This window comes from Geotrypetes seraphini, chromosome 1 (genome assembly GCF_902459505.1).
Source record: "Geotrypetes seraphini chromosome 1, aGeoSer1.1, whole genome shotgun sequence".
NCBI lineage: Eukaryota > Metazoa > Chordata > Amphibia > Gymnophiona > Dermophiidae > Geotrypetes > Geotrypetes seraphini.
The window spans coordinates 238,592,173-238,611,142 of NC_047084.1; the positions used below are offsets into that span (position 1 = coordinate 238,592,173).

The following is an 18,970-nucleotide window of genomic DNA, read 5'->3' on the forward strand; positions in this document are numbered from 1 at the left end:
CTCGTCAGCAGCAGTGATCAAGACAAGCTGCCGACATCGAGGCCTTCCCTCTACGAGTCCCGCCTTTGTGGAAAAAGGAAGTTGAAACAAGCGGGACTCGCAGAGGGTAGGCCCCGACGTCAGAAGCTTGTGTCGATCGCTGCTGCTGAGTTGCCGAAGAGAGCCGCGGAGCAGGGGATGTGGCCGGTAGAAGGGAGAGGGAGATAGGAAGGCTGTAGATCTCCGGAGCATGACACCGACCCCGGCCAGGATCATTTCTTTTTCAGGCGTGCATCTTACAAGTCCGGCGTCGCGGCGGGAAATAGCCATGCTGAGCAGTGAGCTCAGCACTACACAGATGAAAGCCTTGCTTGCTGATTGGTCCGACGGCACGGCCGCCGGACCAATCAGCAAGCAAGGCTTTCATCTGTGTACGTGCTGAGCTCACTGCTCAGCATGGCTATTTCCCGCCGCGACGCTGGACTTGTAAGTTGCATGCCTGCGTGACACACTACCGGAGCCACGGCAAAGGTGGAAAAGAGCCGCATGCGGCTCTGGAGCCGCGGGTTGCCGACCCCCGCGGTAGATGGAGGGACCACACGGAGTCACCCACCGTACCACCCGATTCGGGTAAGCGCAGGTATCGGTGGGTGGCTTATTTGCGGGGGGGGGGGGGGGGGCCTTATTTTACAATTTTTTCTAAAAAGGGGGGGCTGTCTTATTTGATGGCCCTGCCTTATCATCGGGGAAACACGGTAGTAGTGCTGCCCGATTTCCAGGTGAATCGATTCCTTTTTTTTTTAATATCTTTATCCATTTTAAAATCAACAATAAGTTCAACATATTGTCCAAACATTTTACACTTTAAACAGCACTTAATTCAATCATAATCAATACATGTCCCTTCCCGCCCTCCTTTTATACCACTTAGAAACTAAGAAACTGTCAAGAAAGAATACAAATGATCTAGACACAAAAATTGCAGTCAAACAATAAATTAAATTAAAGGTATATCCCCACCCCACCATCCTGGATGTATATACTCAAAGGGCTAAAATCAATAGTTACTCCTTACAAAATTTTGGCAATGGTTCCCAAACATCCTTGAATTTCCTATAATGTCCCAATTGTAATGCATTCATATGTTCCAGTTTAAAAGTGTGGCATAAAGATTTCCACCAAAAATTATAAGTTTACCTGTCCCAATTTTTCCAGTTCTTCAAAATAAGTTGTATGGGAACTCCCTTCATGATGAAAAGTTATTTGTTATTATGGGAAGTTATTGGTCTCTTGGCTGTCAATACCGTACCAAATAGCACCGCATCATATGTCAGTTCCATTGGGATTTCTAGTACTCTATTGATTTGACCCCAGATGGATTGCCAAAATTTAAGTATCGAGGGACTACATAAGAGCAGATGATCCAGTGTCCCTATATTGAGATGACAACGCCAGCATCACTTGAAACAATAGCAACATGGATGAAAGACCACAAACTAAAACTAAATCCGGACAAAACAAACTTTATCCTACTCGAAAATAACAAAACCCCAACTGTAACAAACCTTGTCATAAACTTTACAACATACCACTTCCAACCCACTTTAAAACTCCTGGGAGTGTTAATAGAGGCTGTACAATGTAGCCACAAATCAACAGAACAATTTTAAAAATTCATTCGCAGTCATGAGAAACCTGAGGCAAGTCAGAAAATTCTTCGACAGAAAACAATTTCAAATCTTGGTACAATCCCTAATACTAGGTCTAATAGACTACTGTAACATACTATATCTCCCATGCACAGCAACCATGATAAAACAACTACAAACAATACAAAACACAGCCCTAAGACTGATCTACTCACTGAAGAAATTTGACCACATCACAGAGGCATACCACGACTCACATTGGCTCCCAATACAAGCGAGAATACACTTCAAATTTTACTTCCTACTATTTAAAGCAATAAACGGAGACAGCACAGCCTATTGGAACAATCAACTAGTTCAATCCATCTCAACCAGACATAGGAGAACCCACACACCATTCATACACCCTCCAACCAAAAATGTCAAAAGAAAAAAAACTGTATGACAACCTCCTAGCCACTCAAGCTGCAACACTCAACCCACAACTCTACATCCTACTGACCATGACCACAGACTACAAAACCTTCAAAAAAGAAATAAAAACCCTTCTATTCAAAAAACACATAAAACCGAACACACACAATCAGAAATGTCCCAAGCATCACCTGCAACTACTACATATGTACTTCCAATATCATAACAACTCAGATGTAATCCTTAGCAACTCAAAGAAATGTACAAACTACTCCCTAAATACTTCTAATCTCCGGACAATCCATTTGTAATCTGCCTTGAACCGCAAGGTAATGGCGGAATAGAAATCCCTAATGTAATGTAATCTATTTGACTTAGAACTATCTAATTTTTGTAATCTAACAGGGGTCCAAAAACTTCTATGGAACAAAAAAAAAAACACCCAAGTTTGTCTCATAGATGCTGACGCTGTACAGCTCATCCTCCAAGTCCAAATTTGTGGCCATTGGGATGCAGAAATCTGCTGCTTAGTCTCAATGCTCCAAATGTCTCTAAGACTAGTTTTTGTTTTTTTGTTCAAAAATTCAGATATTAATTTATACCACTCGGCTGCCTGATGCCCCAGCAAATATGTCTGGAAGCACAGACCCAGCAAGCTATACTGTGTTTTTAAGTTTCGCCAATCAGGGAACCCCTTCTGAATGGCCTGCTTCAACTGCACTTATATACTTGAGACTTTGCAATACCAAATCGATTCCTTTTTTTAAAAAATCAGCCTGCCGATTCGGTGACCAACCTTCCTAAACAGGTGTGGCAGCGCTGCCTCTTGCTGGCTGGCCGCTGCCACTCTTGCTTTAGGGGGCGAGTGGGAAGGATCAGTCGGGAAGTTCTGAAGTGTCCTCCGGCTTCCCCCCCTAGCCTCTCACTCTAATCTTAAGATAATATGGCAGCCTGCAGAGAGGATCACCGGTGCTGTAGCGATCCTTGCAGGCTGCTGCTGTCCTCAACACCACGTTCCCTCTGTTGCGATCCTGCCCCTGATATCAGAGGAGGGGCAGGACCACGGCAGAGGGAACGTGTTGTTGAGGATGATGGCAGCCTGCAAGGTCGCTAGAGCACCGGCAATCCTCTACAGGCTGCAGTATTATCTTAAGGTAAGAGCAGGAGGCTAGTAGGGAAGCTGGGGGGGACATGCAGGCCTTCAAAGAGGGGGGAACATGCAGGCCTTCGGGGGGGGAGCATGCAGTAGTAATTTTCCATATTTTGCCCACAATGATGTGGTAAGTTTAAAAAAAAAAATATCCCCTAATAATTGAGAGCATATCACTATGTCATAGCTGGCACAGTTCATTTTCTGCAGAGCTGAGAAGCTGTCTTCAGTTTTCTCTTCAGTGCATCATTTTTCAGCTTTTTTGGTGCTTTCCCATCCTTATTTTTCATAGCTTTTTCATATTTCTTCATTTTTATTGTGTTCCAGTATTTATCCCAACAGTTTATTTTTGTCAACTTTTCATTTTTTAGCCCTCGAACCTCTTTACTTACCGGGGTGCATCAATCATTTTCGGGATACTTTTGGGCCATTGAGCCCTTTGATTTAACATTGGCCATTCCCTTTCGTGTCAAAGAAGGTACCAAGAGGCTTTAAGAAATACTCTTGATGTAATTGTACCATCTCGGGCTCTGATAATTGGTGTGTCCAGTGTTTGGGGCATTAACTGTGCCCTCTGTCTCTTTTTTGCAAAAGAGGTCACTCAAAGCCCGGAAACTTAAGTTTCAGAAACTTTTCGTTACGCATCGGCATCGATCATGGCAGGGGGATTTGGAACCGGACACTCAACCTCCTATGACCCCATCATGGTCATTGGTGCCAAGTACATCGACACCACATCCATGGCAACAGATGTCAGGCTCCTTGCAGAGTCAGGATTCTACATTATACTAATCAATGTCTCTAGTATCAAAGGATGTTGGTCATAACAAAGTTAAGAAGCACAAACATTTTTCCCCTTCTAGGCATTCTACCACGTCCTCCCAGTCGACTTCCTTGACACACAGTATAAGTCAACACATGGATGACCTCCTTTCATGTAGATATCTCCTCAAAAGCGTGCCTCGACATAGATGTCCATCACGCCACCCACCCGGTACAACATACTCCTTCCATGCTGATGTCTCTTCCAGTGCCAGCACCTGCACCATCTCTCCAGAGCGAGATCCAGGCTATGTTCAGACAAGAGCTTTCAGGGCTACTACAGTCTGTCTTCACAGGCATTAAAGGCCTGAGGATACAGCAGAGCATCAATTGAGGACAAGGTCAAGCATGGAGTCTGCATAGGCCCAAGCAATGTTTTCATCGGTGGAGGAGTTATCTCCTGCCTAGGAACATCGACCTACATCTCAACGTAATCTCCCTGATTCATCTAGTAGGGAGTACTTTGAGGAGTCTGACTCGGATATCTCCAACCACTCTGGGGATTTGCCAAAGTACTCAGCAGAAGAGTTCTATGGTATACCTTCTGATCCTTCTCCTCAACGAGGTACATCTCTTCCAGAAAGTATATCTTTTACTGGCTTTATAAGGTAGATGGTCAGGCTCTGCTCATCAAGATGGAAACAGAGGAGGAACCTCGTTCTCAGCTGTTTCTTGACTTTGAAGCACCACCAAATGAATGCATTAAAGTATCTTTACACAGTCATGTTAAAAACTGGGAGACTCATTTATGTTATCAGTCTCACCTGCCTCCTCTTCGAATGCCTATAATTTTTTTGTCCTGTAACTTTACTGTGAATAAGAACATAAGTTGCCTCCACTGGGTCAGACCAGAGGTCCATCGTGCCCAGCGGTCCGCTCCCGCGGCGGCCCATCAGGCCTGTGACCTGTGAAGTGGTCCCTGACTATTCCTATAACCTACCTCTACTTCTGTCTGTACCCCTCAAGCCCCTTATCCTTTAGGAACCTATCTAAACCTTCCTTAAACCCCTGTAGCGTGCTCTGGCCTATCACAACCTCCGGAAGCGCGTTCCATGTGTCCACCATCCTCTGGGTAAAAAAGAACTTCCTAGCGTTTGTTCTAAACCTGTCCCCTTTCAATTTCTCCGAGTGCCCCCTTGTACTTGTGGTTCCCCACAGTCTGAAGAATCTGTCCCTGTCTACCTTCTCTATGCCCTTCAGGATTTTGAAGGTTTCTATCATGTCTCCGCTTTTCCAAGGAGAATAGCCCTAGCATTTCCATACCCTTTAGTCGTTCTTCTCTGAACTCCCTCAAGTACTCCCTCAAGTACTGAGATACGACGACCAGTACTGGACACAGTACTCCAGATGTGGGCGCACCATTGCACGATACAGCGGCATAATGACTTCCTTCGTCCTGGTCGTGATACCCTTTTTAATGATACCTAACATTCTGTTCGCTTTCTTTGAGGCTGTCGCACACTGTGCTGATGCTTTCAATGTTGTGTCTCCTCTCCCTGGACAATCTGCCTGCTTTTAAATATCAGCAGCAGTGGGAGATCAATTGCTTTTACACCTAAGCAGCAACGGGACCAACCCACCAACCTCTGCAGTCCATTGGAGAGATCAATCTACCTGCTTTTAAATATCAGCAACAGTAGGAAATCAACTGCTTTTTTGCACCTCAGCAGCAGCGGAACTATCCGCAACTACCAAGAGCACACAGATTCAATCCAGCTAAGAGTTTGAGCTCTACCTCCCCCTGCAGTACACTAGGAAGATCAACTGTTTTTTACACCTAAGCAGCAACAGGACCAGCCACCACTACCGAGAGCCCTTTGCCCTGATCCAGCCAGACAAGTAAGCTCTTCCCCAACATTCCGTTGGAAAAATCAATATGCTTGCTTTTAAATATCATCAGAAGTAGGAGATCAACTGCTTTTACACCTAAGCAGCACCAAGACCAGCCGCCACTATCGAGAGCCTTTGTCCCAATCCAGCCAGACGTGTGTGCTCTTCACCATACAATTTGTTGGAGAGATCAATCTGCCTGCTTTTAAATATCAGCAGCATTGGGAAAACAACTGCTTTTACACCTAAGCAGCAGCGGGTACATCCGCAACCACCAAGAGCCCACAGACCCGATCCTGCCAGGAGCGTGAACTCCTCCCCCTGCAGTCCATTGGAGAGATCAATCTGCCTGCTTTTAAATATCAGCAGCAGTGGAGATCAACTGCTTTTACATCTAAGCAGCAATGAGACCAGCCACAACCACCGAGAGCACTCAGACCCGATCCTACCAAGAGTGTGAACTCTTCCCCCCCTGCAATCCGCTAAGAAGATCGACTGTCGGCTCCGGGCGGCTTTCCCGCAGAGGAGAGAATCCTGCATTCACCGTGGACCTCATCTGGGGCAGCCTCCTTGGAGCGGCTGGGACACGGGCAGTGTGTCTGGGAGGGAATGCATGGATGGGAGAACATCGCAGGGGAGGAGACATAGGCATCCTGGGACTGTCGGCCAGAAGAAGCCCTTTCTGGATACGTCAATCGCTCCTCCTAAACTTACTTGCTCCACTTCATCACTGACGCTGACCCATTCTGCTTCTATTCCTTTCTCTCCTCTCTTCTACCTTCCAAAGTATTTAGATCAATGCTGTCTTTTTAAAATGTTTATTTTATTTTTATTTTTCCTCTAACTCTACTTTTCACTTCACTATTACCCTCCAAGTACTTTAGTTAGATTGTGAGCCTTCGGGACAGTAAGGGAATTTTCCAAGTACCTTTCTTATTTCTAATCTTAATGTATATTTTCTGTAAACCGCTTAGAACCTAACGGATGTAGCGGTATATAAGAAATAAATTACATTACATTACATTACATCACCCCCAGGTCTCTTTCAAGGTTGCTTACCCCTAGCAATGATCCCCCCCCCCCCATTTTGTAGCTGAACATCGGATTCTTTTTCCCTACATGCATGACCTTGCATTTCTCTATGTTAAAGCTCATTTGCCACTTTTTTGCCCACTCTTCCAGCCTCATTAGGTCCCTTTGCAGGTCTTCGCAGTCTTCCGCGGTTCTAACCCTGCTGCAGAGTTTGGTGTCATCCGCAAATTTAATAACCTCACATTTTGTTCCCGCTCCAGGTCATTGTTAAATATATTGAACAGGAGCGGTACCAGCACCGACCCCTGTGTAACTCCGCTCGTGACCCATTGCCAGTCTGAGTAATGGCCCTTTACTCCAACCCTCTGTTTCCTGCCTGCCAGCCAGTGTTTGATCCATCGGTGGACATCCCCTTGCACCCCGTGGTTCCACAGCTTCTTAAGCAGCCGTTCGTGGGGTACCTTGTCGAAGGCTTTTTGGAAGTCAAGGTAAATGATGTCTATGGATTCCCCTTTATCCATCTGGCTGTTTATTCCCTCAAAGAAGTACAGTAAGTTCGTGAGGCACGATCTTCCCTTGCAGAAGCCGTGCTGGCTCGCCTTCAGCTGTCCATTGTTTTCTATGCCGGACCTGGTGATTTGTCGCTCTTCAGTCTGTCTATCTGTCGGAGGACATCCTCTTGGCTTTCCTCTAGTTGGACCAGCTTTTCATCCTGATCCCCACTTATGATCGCCTCGGATTCTGGAATATTGGATGTGTCCCCTCTCGTGTAGACTGACGAGAATAACTTGTTTAACCTGTCAGCTATCTCTTTTTCCTCCTTTACCACTCCCTTCTTGTCTCCATCATCCAATGGTCCCACTTCCTCCCTGGCCGATTGCTTCCTCTTCACGTACCTGAAGAATGGTTTAAGTTTCTTGCTTCCCCCACCAGTCTCTCTTCATATTCTCTTTTTGCTTTCCTAATCACTCGGTGACATTCCTTTTGGTGTCTTTTGTGCTCCTTCTGGTTGTCCTTGGTTTGGTCCTTTTTCCATTTTCTGAACGATGTTTTCTTATCCCTTATCGCCTTTTTCACTGCATTTGTTATCCATATCGGGTTTTTTGTTCGATTCTTTTTGCACCCTTTCCTAAACCTGGGGACGTACAAGTTCTATGCTTTGTGCACCATGTCCTTGAGTAGGGACCAGGCTTTTTCTATGGTCTCCATCTTCCCTGAGCTGCTGCTGAGTTTCTTTCCCACCATTTTCCTCATGGCCTCGTAATTCCCTTTTCTGAAATTGAGTGCTGTCGTTGTGGTTCTTTTCACCTTTGATTGTAACCCGTTTTGAGCTCCCGGGAGAATAGGACATTAATAAATAAATAAATATAGAATTCAAATGTGTTCAGGATTTGATAGAACTCAACTTCAGCATCCATTAGTTTGTGCAATCTGCACTCAAGTGCTCACACAGCTCACAATCGTATGCTTTTGCTCTTCCAGGCAGAGAAGCCAGAACATTGGACTCTTGGCAAGCCCATTTTCCAGTTATCTATGTTTCTTAACAGAATTATGGATTGCCAATTTTACACGTCCATTTACTTCGTCTTTACTAAAACAGTTGTCAGAATTTGAGGAATTTCTCCCCTAGACAATTTAAACAATTATCTTAGAGTGTTTACACTACTAAAAACTTTATGGTTAGAGCAGCTTTCAATTCTTCCAGAACATCTGCAGTAGCAATTACAATGTGCTGTTTGGCCTGGCTTCAAGTTTCTGATATAGAAACTGCAGTTCTGTTATATCCCTTCCGGATTCAGTATGCTGGATATTCAATCCCTTCCCACAATCTGGGAATAGCAGAAATTACAACGCTTCTCTGAGCACATGCTCCTCCCATCTTAGAGAGAGTTAGAGGCCCTGTAGTTTTTCTGTAAGCAATCCATGCAGAAGTCTTTTGGCTTTGCTCTGCATCTTTTTTTACTTAAAGTGGGATCAAGAAGGCGTTGTATTGACTTGACTATTTTCAAAAGGACCAAACAGTTAATGCAGAATACTACTATAATTTGCTGTGCTGATTTAAAGGAAGCATTGAAAGAAAAAAAGAAGAGGGAAGCTGTGGAAAGGAGTTCTCTTTTTACAAGACAATGTACCAGCTCACAAAGCTGGCAAAACGATGGATGTTTTGACGCAGTTGGGTTTTCAGTGCATAGACCATCCACCCTACTCACCAGATCTTGCTCCATCTGACTATTCTGTTTCCAATCCTTAGAAAGAGTTTAAAAGGGTGACAATTTTCAAGTGATTTGGAAGTGATTGCAGCAGCAGAGCAGTATTTCAGTGACCAGAGTATTTTTTGGAAGGGTTACAGAAACTTCAGACACGATGTGCTAAGTGTGTTGAACTTAGAGATGAATATATGGAATAACTTGTAAGTTTCATGGCTCCACGTCATGCCCTTCTTGGTTGGGCTGAGAACTTTTCAGCACCTCCTCATAATAAAATTATTTCAATATAAAATCATGTGCAGATGGGATCAGACTGAGTTCTGGGAGATGGGGACAGAGCTCGAGGAATGGGGACAAATTTTGTCCTTGTATCATTCTGTACTCTAGATCTCGGAGGCCTGCACTCGCATATCCATCCTCCCTGCTCACAGAAAATATTACTTTTGAGTCGGATCTCAACACTTCCATTATAAGGTCTTGCCATTTCAGCTGGCTTAGGTCCCTCTGGTCTTCACGAAATGCCTCGTGGTAGTAGCGGCAGCCCTTTACTCATTGGGGTTTCACATATTTCCCTACTTGGATGACTGGTTGATTAAAGCGTCATAATTGCAACTAGCTAAGCGTGCCCATAACTTCAACAGTTTGTCTGCTGGAGCTCCTCGGGTTTGCCGTCAACTACCAAAAGTCACATCTTCACCTTTCTCGGATGCTGGAGTTAATAGAAGCTCTCTTAACACTATACAAGGTTGACAGTCTGATTTACTTGTGTCAAACAGTCTCTGCCCTTCCATGCATTAATGCATGTCGGATGCTGTGTCTTCTTGGTCACAAGACATCCACAGTACGTCACCCCATTTGCGTGTTTCACCTTAGAATCCCATAATACATTACATTAGTGACGTCGCCCCATTTGCGTGTTTTCACCTTAGAATCCCATAATACATTACATTAGTGACGTCGCCCCATTTGCATGTTTTCACCTTAGAATCCCATAATACATTATATTAGTGACTTCTATTCCACCTTTACTTTGCAGTTCAAGGCGGATTACATAAGAATTGTTATGATCTTAATACATAAGATTATATAGGAACATTTTCTAATTTGCTAAGGAGTAGATTGGTAATGCTGGTGGAGTTTGGAACTTTATTGGTAAAGTTATATTGGTTTTATGTGTTTTTTGAAGAGTAAGGTTTTTGTTTCTTTTTTGAAAATTTTGTAGTCTGTGGTTGAAGTCAGCAGATTGGTGAGTTGTCGGTCCAGTTTTGCTGCTCTAGTGGCCAGAAGGTTGTCATATTTTTCTTCGTTTGACATTTTTGGTTGGCGGGTGTGCGAATATTGTGTGGGTTCTCCTGTGTCTGATTGAGGTGGAATGAGTTAGTCGATTGTTCCAGTAGGAAGGGCTGTTTCTGTTTATAGCTTTGAATAGTAGGCAAAAGAATTTGAAGTGTATTCTGGCTTGTATTGGGAGCCAGTGTGAGTCGTGGTAGGCCTCCGTGATGTGGTCGTATTTTTTCAAAGAGTAGATAAATCTTAGGGCTGTGTTTTGTATTGTTTGGAGTTGTTTCATCTTTGTTGTTGGGCAGAGGAGATATAGTATGTTGCAGTAGTCTATTAGGCCTAGGATTAGAGATTGAACCACAAGTTGGAATTGTTTTCTGTCGAAGAATTTTCTGACTTGTCTAAGGTTTCTCATAGTGGTGAATGATGTTTTTATAATTTATTGATTTGTGGTTGCATGATACAACCTCTGTCTATCAGCACTCCGAGGAGTTTTAGCGTGGGTTGAATGGGGTATGAGATCGAGTTAATTTCTATGTTTGTCGAGGTTGGGGTTTGGCAGTTTTTAAGGAGGATGACGTTTGTTTTGTCCGGGTTAAGTTTTAGTTTGTGTTCTTTCATCCATGTTGCTACTGTTTCAAGACTGTTAATAGACTGTCAAACCAATGGTCTCAAGTCATGGGATATCTGTCTGTTCCAATCCAAGTCACCCTGAATCTCTGCCATGCTTCAGTGGTGGATGTTGCCTCACAATTGTATCAGAGATCTTCCCTTTCAGCTCTTCCCCCGGCACAAAAAAGTCTAACTATAGATGCTCCAGTGTTAGGGTGGGGTGCTCATCTGGATGACCTCTACAGTCGAGGCATATGATTTTACAAAAAACAAGTCCTACATATCAATCTTATAGAACTACGAGTGCTAGGTAACACTCTCAGTACAGTACTCCCCTGATATTTGGGGGGGGGGGTTTCAGTTTTAGGAACCCCCGCGAATCTTGAAAAACCACAAATACGGTTTTTCATGGGGGGGGAGACTGGAGAGGGCAGCGTGTCAAAGCAGCTCCTTATTGGATAAGGCCCAACTTAGTGCAGGAAGAGGCGGGCGGAGCATCCAGCGAGTGATTTCCCGCACTTGTTGGCGCTCCGGCTGCTCTCCTGCTTCCCTCTCCTTGTCGGCGGTTCGCGGTTGGAAAATACCGCGAATGACTGGGACTGCGAACCGCCGACTGCGAACGACCAGGGGAACACTGTATATTTCAAGTCTGTATCCTCCACTAAGTTGTCCTTGTTTGTATGGACAATCAAGTCACCATAGTCTATCTTAACAAACAAGGAAGCATAGGTTCTTGTCTCTTTTGCTTGGAAGTGATCCAGATTTGGAGTTGGTTGACTGGGAAGCATTGTATTAGCAGACAAAGTGAGCAGAGTATTAGGTTCCATGGATGATGTTACCCACATGTGAAAATAAATGACTGTTGTTCTCGGAGACTACCTGCTACAGGTAAGTATCTTTGCTTTCCATGTTTACTGTATCCCTGAGCCACCCCAGCCCTATCCAGATATCATCAGATGGTCAGTGGTTATTTGTAGCAGCATTAATCTGGTTAATGCAGCTGAAATTCCTTGACTGGCCCCAGTGAGTAGCACCGACTCCTGAGTGTTATGGAGGAATTATGGTGGGAGAATTTTATTTTGAAACTTTTTTGTCATGGTCTTCTGAACATAAATATATTTTTTCTATTGAAGGTGGCACATTTGGAACGAACAGGGCATTACTTAACAGTGAAGGACAACCAGGTGGTACAGTTACATCCATCTACTGTTCTTGACCACAAACCTGAATGGGTGCTATATAATGAATTTGTGCTCACCACAAAGAACTACATTCGGACGTGTACAGATATTAAACCTGAATGGTAAGCAAAAAAATGTTAAAATCTCTCGTTTTTAAGTACAGTGGAACCTTGGTTTACGAGCATAATTCGTTCCTGAAGCCATGCTTGTAAACCAACATACTCGTATATCAAAGCGAGTTTCCCCATAGGAAATAATGGAAACTCGCTTTGATACGTTCCCCCTCTCCCCCCCGAGGCCAGCGGTGCTGCTTCCCCCCACTCGCAAAGATTCCCCTCGGCGCGAACCGGCACCCCCTGCCCGAACAATTCGGCGAGAGGGAGAATTAGAAGTCCTTGAGCATGCGCAGATGCATGCTCAAGGCCAGCAGAAGCAGGAAGATCTTCTAGCGGCACCGGCATGTCCTGTGGGCTGCGTGCCAGTGCCAGACGGGGGGGGGGGGTAAGTTTAAGTTGTTCGGGTGGGGGGTGCCGGTACGAGCTGGGGGGCCTTTGCGAGCGGGGGGGAGCGATGCCGGTTATCGGGGGGGGGGAGTGCTCACAAATCGAGTCAACACTCGGTTTGCGAGACATGTTTTGCGAGAATGTTTTGCTTGTCTTGCAAAACACTCGCAAACCGGTTTACTCGCAAACCGAGGTTTGACTGTAATTCTATGTAGGTCAGGAAGATCTGGTTGGCAAATCAGAATATATGAATCCTGAATCTAGTATTTCACATATTACAAATATCTGTTAAAAGTAAATATTTAATGTGTTAAAATCTCCACCTGTTAACCATTGCAGTTTGTCTTACTGTTTGATAAAAATCTAGAATACCTACTTTTTAGCACATGTATATTAAACATAATTGTGTTCTCTTTACCAATAAGAATGATAGCTTTCACATCAAAACCCTCAGTAGCCAGGGCACATGTAGTGTATCCAGTCACTTTGTAGTTTAATTGATTCTTTGAATGATTAAAGATATATCTTGTAGTAACAAATTATCCATTTTTTCATTGGTTAGAGATCAATATATTTTTCTTTTTTGATCAGATTAAGTCCCTTCAGCAAAATTATCTTTAGGTATTATCCTTTCTCCTGTTAAGGAAACAATCTCTGTCTGTTGATTGGGAAAAAAGGTATTATACAGCACTATTAATCCAGAGAGGCTGATTTACATGTACAAATAATTTTGGTTATTTCACTGGATGGGTGTTGTAGATGTATTTGAGTGAACTCTCCAAGAATTAAAGATAGTCTCCACAGACCTTCACTACTCAATGCTCGCTTATGAGCAGCACTAAGGCTGAGACCATATGATTTTCCTCCCATCTGGACATTGCTAAGCTTTTGATGGATTATTTGGAGGTCCCAGAGGACCCCCTTTGGGTAGCTAAGACAATGGCTAAACTTTACCCGATGGATTCTGATTTATAGAGTTGCGTGGGGACAGAAATCAAACCCGTCCCCATCCATCCCTGCTAGAAGTCAAACCCGTCCCCGCCCATCCCTATATAAACTTATATACTTATAGAAGTAGTTATTTCATTTATTACTGAATTAAAGGCTCTGGTAGAGACCCATTTATAAATAAGCAAAGACACTAATTAATTTGGAAATATTAATTGAGAAGGATACATACTTTGTTAATGGGTTTCTACCACAGCCTCTAATGTAAATATAAAATACTAGTCTTTAAGCCCATTACATTAACGGGTGCTAGAGTAGATGTCTGTCTGTCTGGGTTTTTTTTTTTCTTTGTCTCTCTCTCCTTGCACGCTGCCTGTCTGTCATTTTTTTCTGTCTTTGTCTCTCCCTATGTCCTTAGTGCCCCTAGTGCCTCCTTCCCATATCCTTAGTACCCCTTCCTACATCCTTAGTGCCCTCAGTACCTCCTTCCTGTGTCCATAATGCCGCCAGTGCCTCCTTCCCATGTCCTTAGTGCCCCCAGTGCCTGCGTACTGTGTCCTTAGTGGCCCAGTGCCTGCATACAGTGTCCCAGTGCCAGCGTACTGTGTCTTTAATACCCCCAGTGCCTCCTTCCTATGTCCTTAGTACCCCTAGTGCCTCCTTCCCGTGTCCTTAGTGCCCCCGGTGCCTCTGTCCTGCTTAGTGCCCTCAGTGCATCCTATGTCCTTAGTGCCCCTTTCTATGTCCTTAGTGCCCCTAGTGCCTCCTTCCCATGTCCTTAGTACCCCTTCCTACATCCTTAGTGCCCCCAGTACCTCTTTCCTGTGTCCATAATGCCACCAGTGCCACCTTCCCATGTCCTTAGTGCCCCCAGTGCCTGCGTACTGTGTCCTTAGTGGCCCAGTGCCTGCATACTGTGTCCTTAGTGTCCCAGTGCCTGCGTACTGTGTCCTTAGTGTCCCAGTGCCTGCGTACTGTGTCCTTAATACCCCCAGTGTCTCCTTCCCGCGTCCTTAGTGCCCCCAGTGCCTCTGTCCTGCTTAGTGCCCTCAGTGCATCCTATGTCCTTAGTGCCCCTTTCTATGTCCTTAGTGCCCCCAGTGCCTCCTTCCTATGTCCCCATCATTATCTTCCAGACTTGGTCCCACCCCCACCCCCGATGCCAGCCTGCCTGCCTCCCATCCCCCTGAGCAGCATGTTTCCATTTAACCCACCCCCACCCCCGATGCCAGCCTGCCTGCCTCCCATCCCCTTGAGCAGCATGTATCCCTTTAACCCCCCCCTTTCCCCCCGCGCCGACCCTACCCGGCACACACGAAACCCCCGTTGACCCTCCCAGCCGACCCACCGCGAGACGAACAGAAACCTCCCAGCTTCAGCAGCATCCGAGGCACAGTAAACACGCTGCTTCGCGGCCTTTTACTAGCCTAATTTCCTCTGCCGCATTCCTGATGACATCATCAGAGATGCTGAATAGTAGCAAAGCCCAAAATGAATGGGAGATGAAAAACTATGAAAAAAACAAAACTCCCAAACCCCAAGAAGTAGAACTGGATAAGGGGGAGAAACAAGTCAAAGAATGATTACACTGCTGTAATTAAAGCAGCCCAATAATATGGTTTCAAGAGATTGGGAGAGCCCTCAGTCACGCAGCCTCTCTCCGGGAGCTCCCAGAAGTGATGGCTGTCACTGGCTTACACCCAAAAGGGTGTTAACTGTGAAACATCCCCGGGCTCTCTCCGTGCAATTTTTGTGATAAATGTGCACACAAATAGTGCTGAAAGTGCAAAAAATAAATCAAAAACACACTCTATAATTCAATAAAATTGTCTCTACCCCTTATCCAGGGGGCCAAAGCACAAGGTTCAAACGTCCAGATCCAACTAAGCAAAAACCAACTGGAAGTACTTAGCTTCTCTGTGGATGATACAGCCAGCAAGTAACAAATTCGTCCAACGGGACTCCGTTTCGGGGGTGAACACCCCCTTCTTCAGGAACAGCCGGGCTGCGCTGTAACCCCCAGATCATCGGGCACAGCAATTTGGCAAAGCAGAAAATGGCACTTGTCCAGAATGAACGCCTCCAATTTAAACTGTAGACACAAAAAACGTCACTCAGTTGACGTATCACATGACTGCACGAGCCGCGGGGGAGAAAGAAACACACCTCCCCGCGCAGGCTCCGAGTGAAGAATCTAATCATTAGAACAACAACAGGGATGGGGACCCCTGCTGGTAGAAAGAATAATGACAGTTAAAAAGTATGCTGCCATTCAATATATTCATTATGTCCAGTAGAAACTAAAGCCTGGAGTTCAAAGATCCAGTATTGTTCCCTCTGCTGCAACAGTGATAACTTATCCCCCCTGATAATCCTCATATATCTGTTCAATCACAAACTATGCGTAAATCCTGAAAAGAGTGACCTAATTGGGTACAGTGAGGCACAAGAGGAGAACTTATAGATTGAGTGTTGATCCGAGAGCGATGCTCAATGAGGCGTGTTTTTATGGTTCTTTGGGTACGTCCCACGTATAACATGTGGCAGGGACATGTAATGACATATATAACCCACTTAGATTTGCATGTCGTGGCTGATTTGTGGGTCATTGGATGTTTCCACATTGTTCCCTCAATGGTGATTTTGTAAATGTCACAAGTGTCGCTGTATTTTAAATGTTGCCCTTCACAATTAGAATTCCTGTGGTCCAAGATATACTTAGAGTGAACTATATAATCTGCTGTATTCTTGGCACGGGAATATGCTATGCAAGGAAAGTCTTGAAAACTGGGATGAAGCTGGAGAATATGCCAGTGCTTCCTGATGCTCTGGGCTACAGCAGCAGCATGATCTGAGAATGTTAGCACACAGATGGTTTTAGCATTCTCTTCAGATGGAACATTGGAGAGCAAAAGAGTCCTGTTGGCATAAAGGGCTCTATTATAGGCATTGTGAAGAACTCGGTGTGGATAACCTCGCTCTTTAAACCGTGTACCGTATATAACTTCCGGGCTTGAGTACAGAACTCATTGAGATCTATGCACAGTCTACGGACACGTAAGAACTGGCTTATGGGCAATGATTGTTTAAGCTTGGTAGGATGACAGCTGGTGTAATAATTATTGACCTCAACAGATTTTCTGTAGACAGTGGTGGTTAAGATATGGTCTGATTTTTGAACCCACACATCCAAAAAAGTTATTTGGTGCTGATTATATGACATCGTAAATCTCAAGTTAGAATCTAGGGAGTTAAGCCATTCTAAAAAATGAGATAGCAATTCAGAAGGTCCCGTCCAAATGCAGAACACGTAGTCAATAAATCTGAGCCACACTTTAATGTAATGGTACCAAGCAGATGAATACAGATGACATTCTTCAAATAGCAACACATATAAATTTGCAATGCTTGGGGCTGCTGCGGTGCCCGTGGCCATGCCGTGGGTCTGGAGAAAAAATTGCTGATCAATTTGAAAATAATTATGGTTCAAAACTAACTGAGCCAGTTGGATAAGTAGATCGGCTCTAATGCGTTCATGGTGGACATCCTGCATAAAGATCCTGGAAATTAATTCTAGAGCTGCTGTTTGGGGAATATTGGAGTACAGGGATTCCAAATCCATGGTTACCAAGATGTGAGTGTCCTGTATATCCGTAATCTGTTCAATAATTGACAGAAAATGTGTAGTGTCTTTAATGTAAGACCTAGCGTTAATAACATGAAGTTTCAAGAACCAATCAATAAATTTAGAAAGAGGCTCCAAAACTGTGCCTCTTAAGGACACTATAGGTCTGCCGGGAGGGGGCTGTATGTTCTTGTGGATTTTGGGGACAATATAGAAGGTCGGATGTCGCGGAGAAGATATTTTTAGATATTTAGTCTCAGCTTTAGTTAATTGACCTTCTTCATACGCTTTGTCCACAATAGTGGCTATAGTACTAATAAGATAATCTGTAGGGTCCCCCGTAAGAACGGAATAGAACCGAGAGTCAGATAGTTGTTTACTGACTTCTGCTACATATTGTTGATTGTTTAAGACCACTATCGAGCCACCCTTGTCGGCGGGTTTGATCACGCGTTGAGTGTCTCTGCCTAGTGCTAACAAGGCAGTATATTCGCGTGAGGACAAATTGGAATATCTCCGAGATTTTTGTTGGAGAGATGTTTCAAGAGTATGCAGATCTCTCATTATTAACTCCCGAAAGGTGTGGAGAGCAGGGTCCAGAGGACCTGGAGGTTGCCACTTAGAAGGTGCTCTAAATATAGAGGGATCCGTAGTATTTGGTTGATTTTGAAAGAATAACTTAATTTGCAAAGATCTGATAAACCGCTCGATGTTACAGCGTGTGATAAAAGGATCATAACGAGTGGATGGAACAAACGATAGCCCTCTATTTAACACCCCTAATTGGTCAGGAGATAGGGGGATCCCAGATAAGTTGTTAACTATGGATTGACTGGGCCGAATGATCTGGTTTGGGGACGAGTTGGTTGGTTCAAACTGGGGTGTTGTCCTCTGTTTGGTCCCCTCCCTCTCTGCTTGCAGTGATGTGATTCGTCAACTGAGTGACGTTTCTTGTGTCTGCAGTTTAAATTGGAGGCGTTCATTCTGGACAAGTGCCATTTTCTGCTTTGCCAAATTGCTGTGCCCGATGATCTGGGGGTTACAGCGCAGCCCAGCTGTTCCTGAAGAAGGGGGTGTTCACCCCCGAAACGGAGTGCCGTTGGACGAATTTATTACTTGCTGGCTGTATCATCCACAGAGAAGCTAAGTACTTCCAGTTGGTTTTTGCTTAGTTGGATCTGGACGTTTGAACCTTGTGCTTTGGCCCCCTGGATAAGGGGTAGAGACAATTTTATTGAATTGTAGAGTGTGTTTTTGATTTATTTTTTGCACTTTCAGCACTATTTGTGTGCACATTTATCACAAAAATTGCACAGAGAGAGCCCGGGGATGTTTCACAGTTAACACCCTTTTGGGTGTAAGCCAGTGACAGCCATCACTTCTGGGAGTTCCCGGAGAGAGGCTGTGTGACTGAGGGCTCTCCCAATCTCTTGAAACCATATTATTGGGCTGTTTTAATTACAGCAGTGTAATCATTCTTTGACTTGTCTCTCCCTCTTATCCAGTTCTACTTCTTGGGGTTTGGGAGTTGCGGCATTTTACTGTTATGCTGGGTAGGGTCGGCGGCGGGGGGGGGGGGTGGAGTTGTGGCGTGTTAACTGCCGCCGGTCCTTAGACGCGCGCATGCATACTCTTACCAGCCACAGCCCGACAGATCAGGGAACACGGGATAAGAATGCGCATGCGCACTTAGCATTTTATTATATAGGATAAATACTCAGCTGATGAGGAGGACAC

General features: G+C 44.6%; 1 protein-coding gene across 3 annotated transcripts in view; it reads left to right on the top strand.

Annotated features, from left to right (window-relative positions):
• The window catches only part of DHX15 (DEAH-box helicase 15), a 260,868-nt gene that overhangs the window by 239,314 nt on the left and 2,584 nt on the right, over positions 1–18,970 (top strand). For all 3 annotated transcript variants that reach the window (XM_033948308.1, XM_033948298.1, XM_033948319.1), the window contains one exon: positions 12,110–12,279. In XM_033948308.1, coding sequence (XP_033804199.1) covers positions 12,110–12,279 — 170 coding nt within the window. The remainder of the gene's footprint in view (positions 1–12,109; positions 12,280–18,970) is intronic.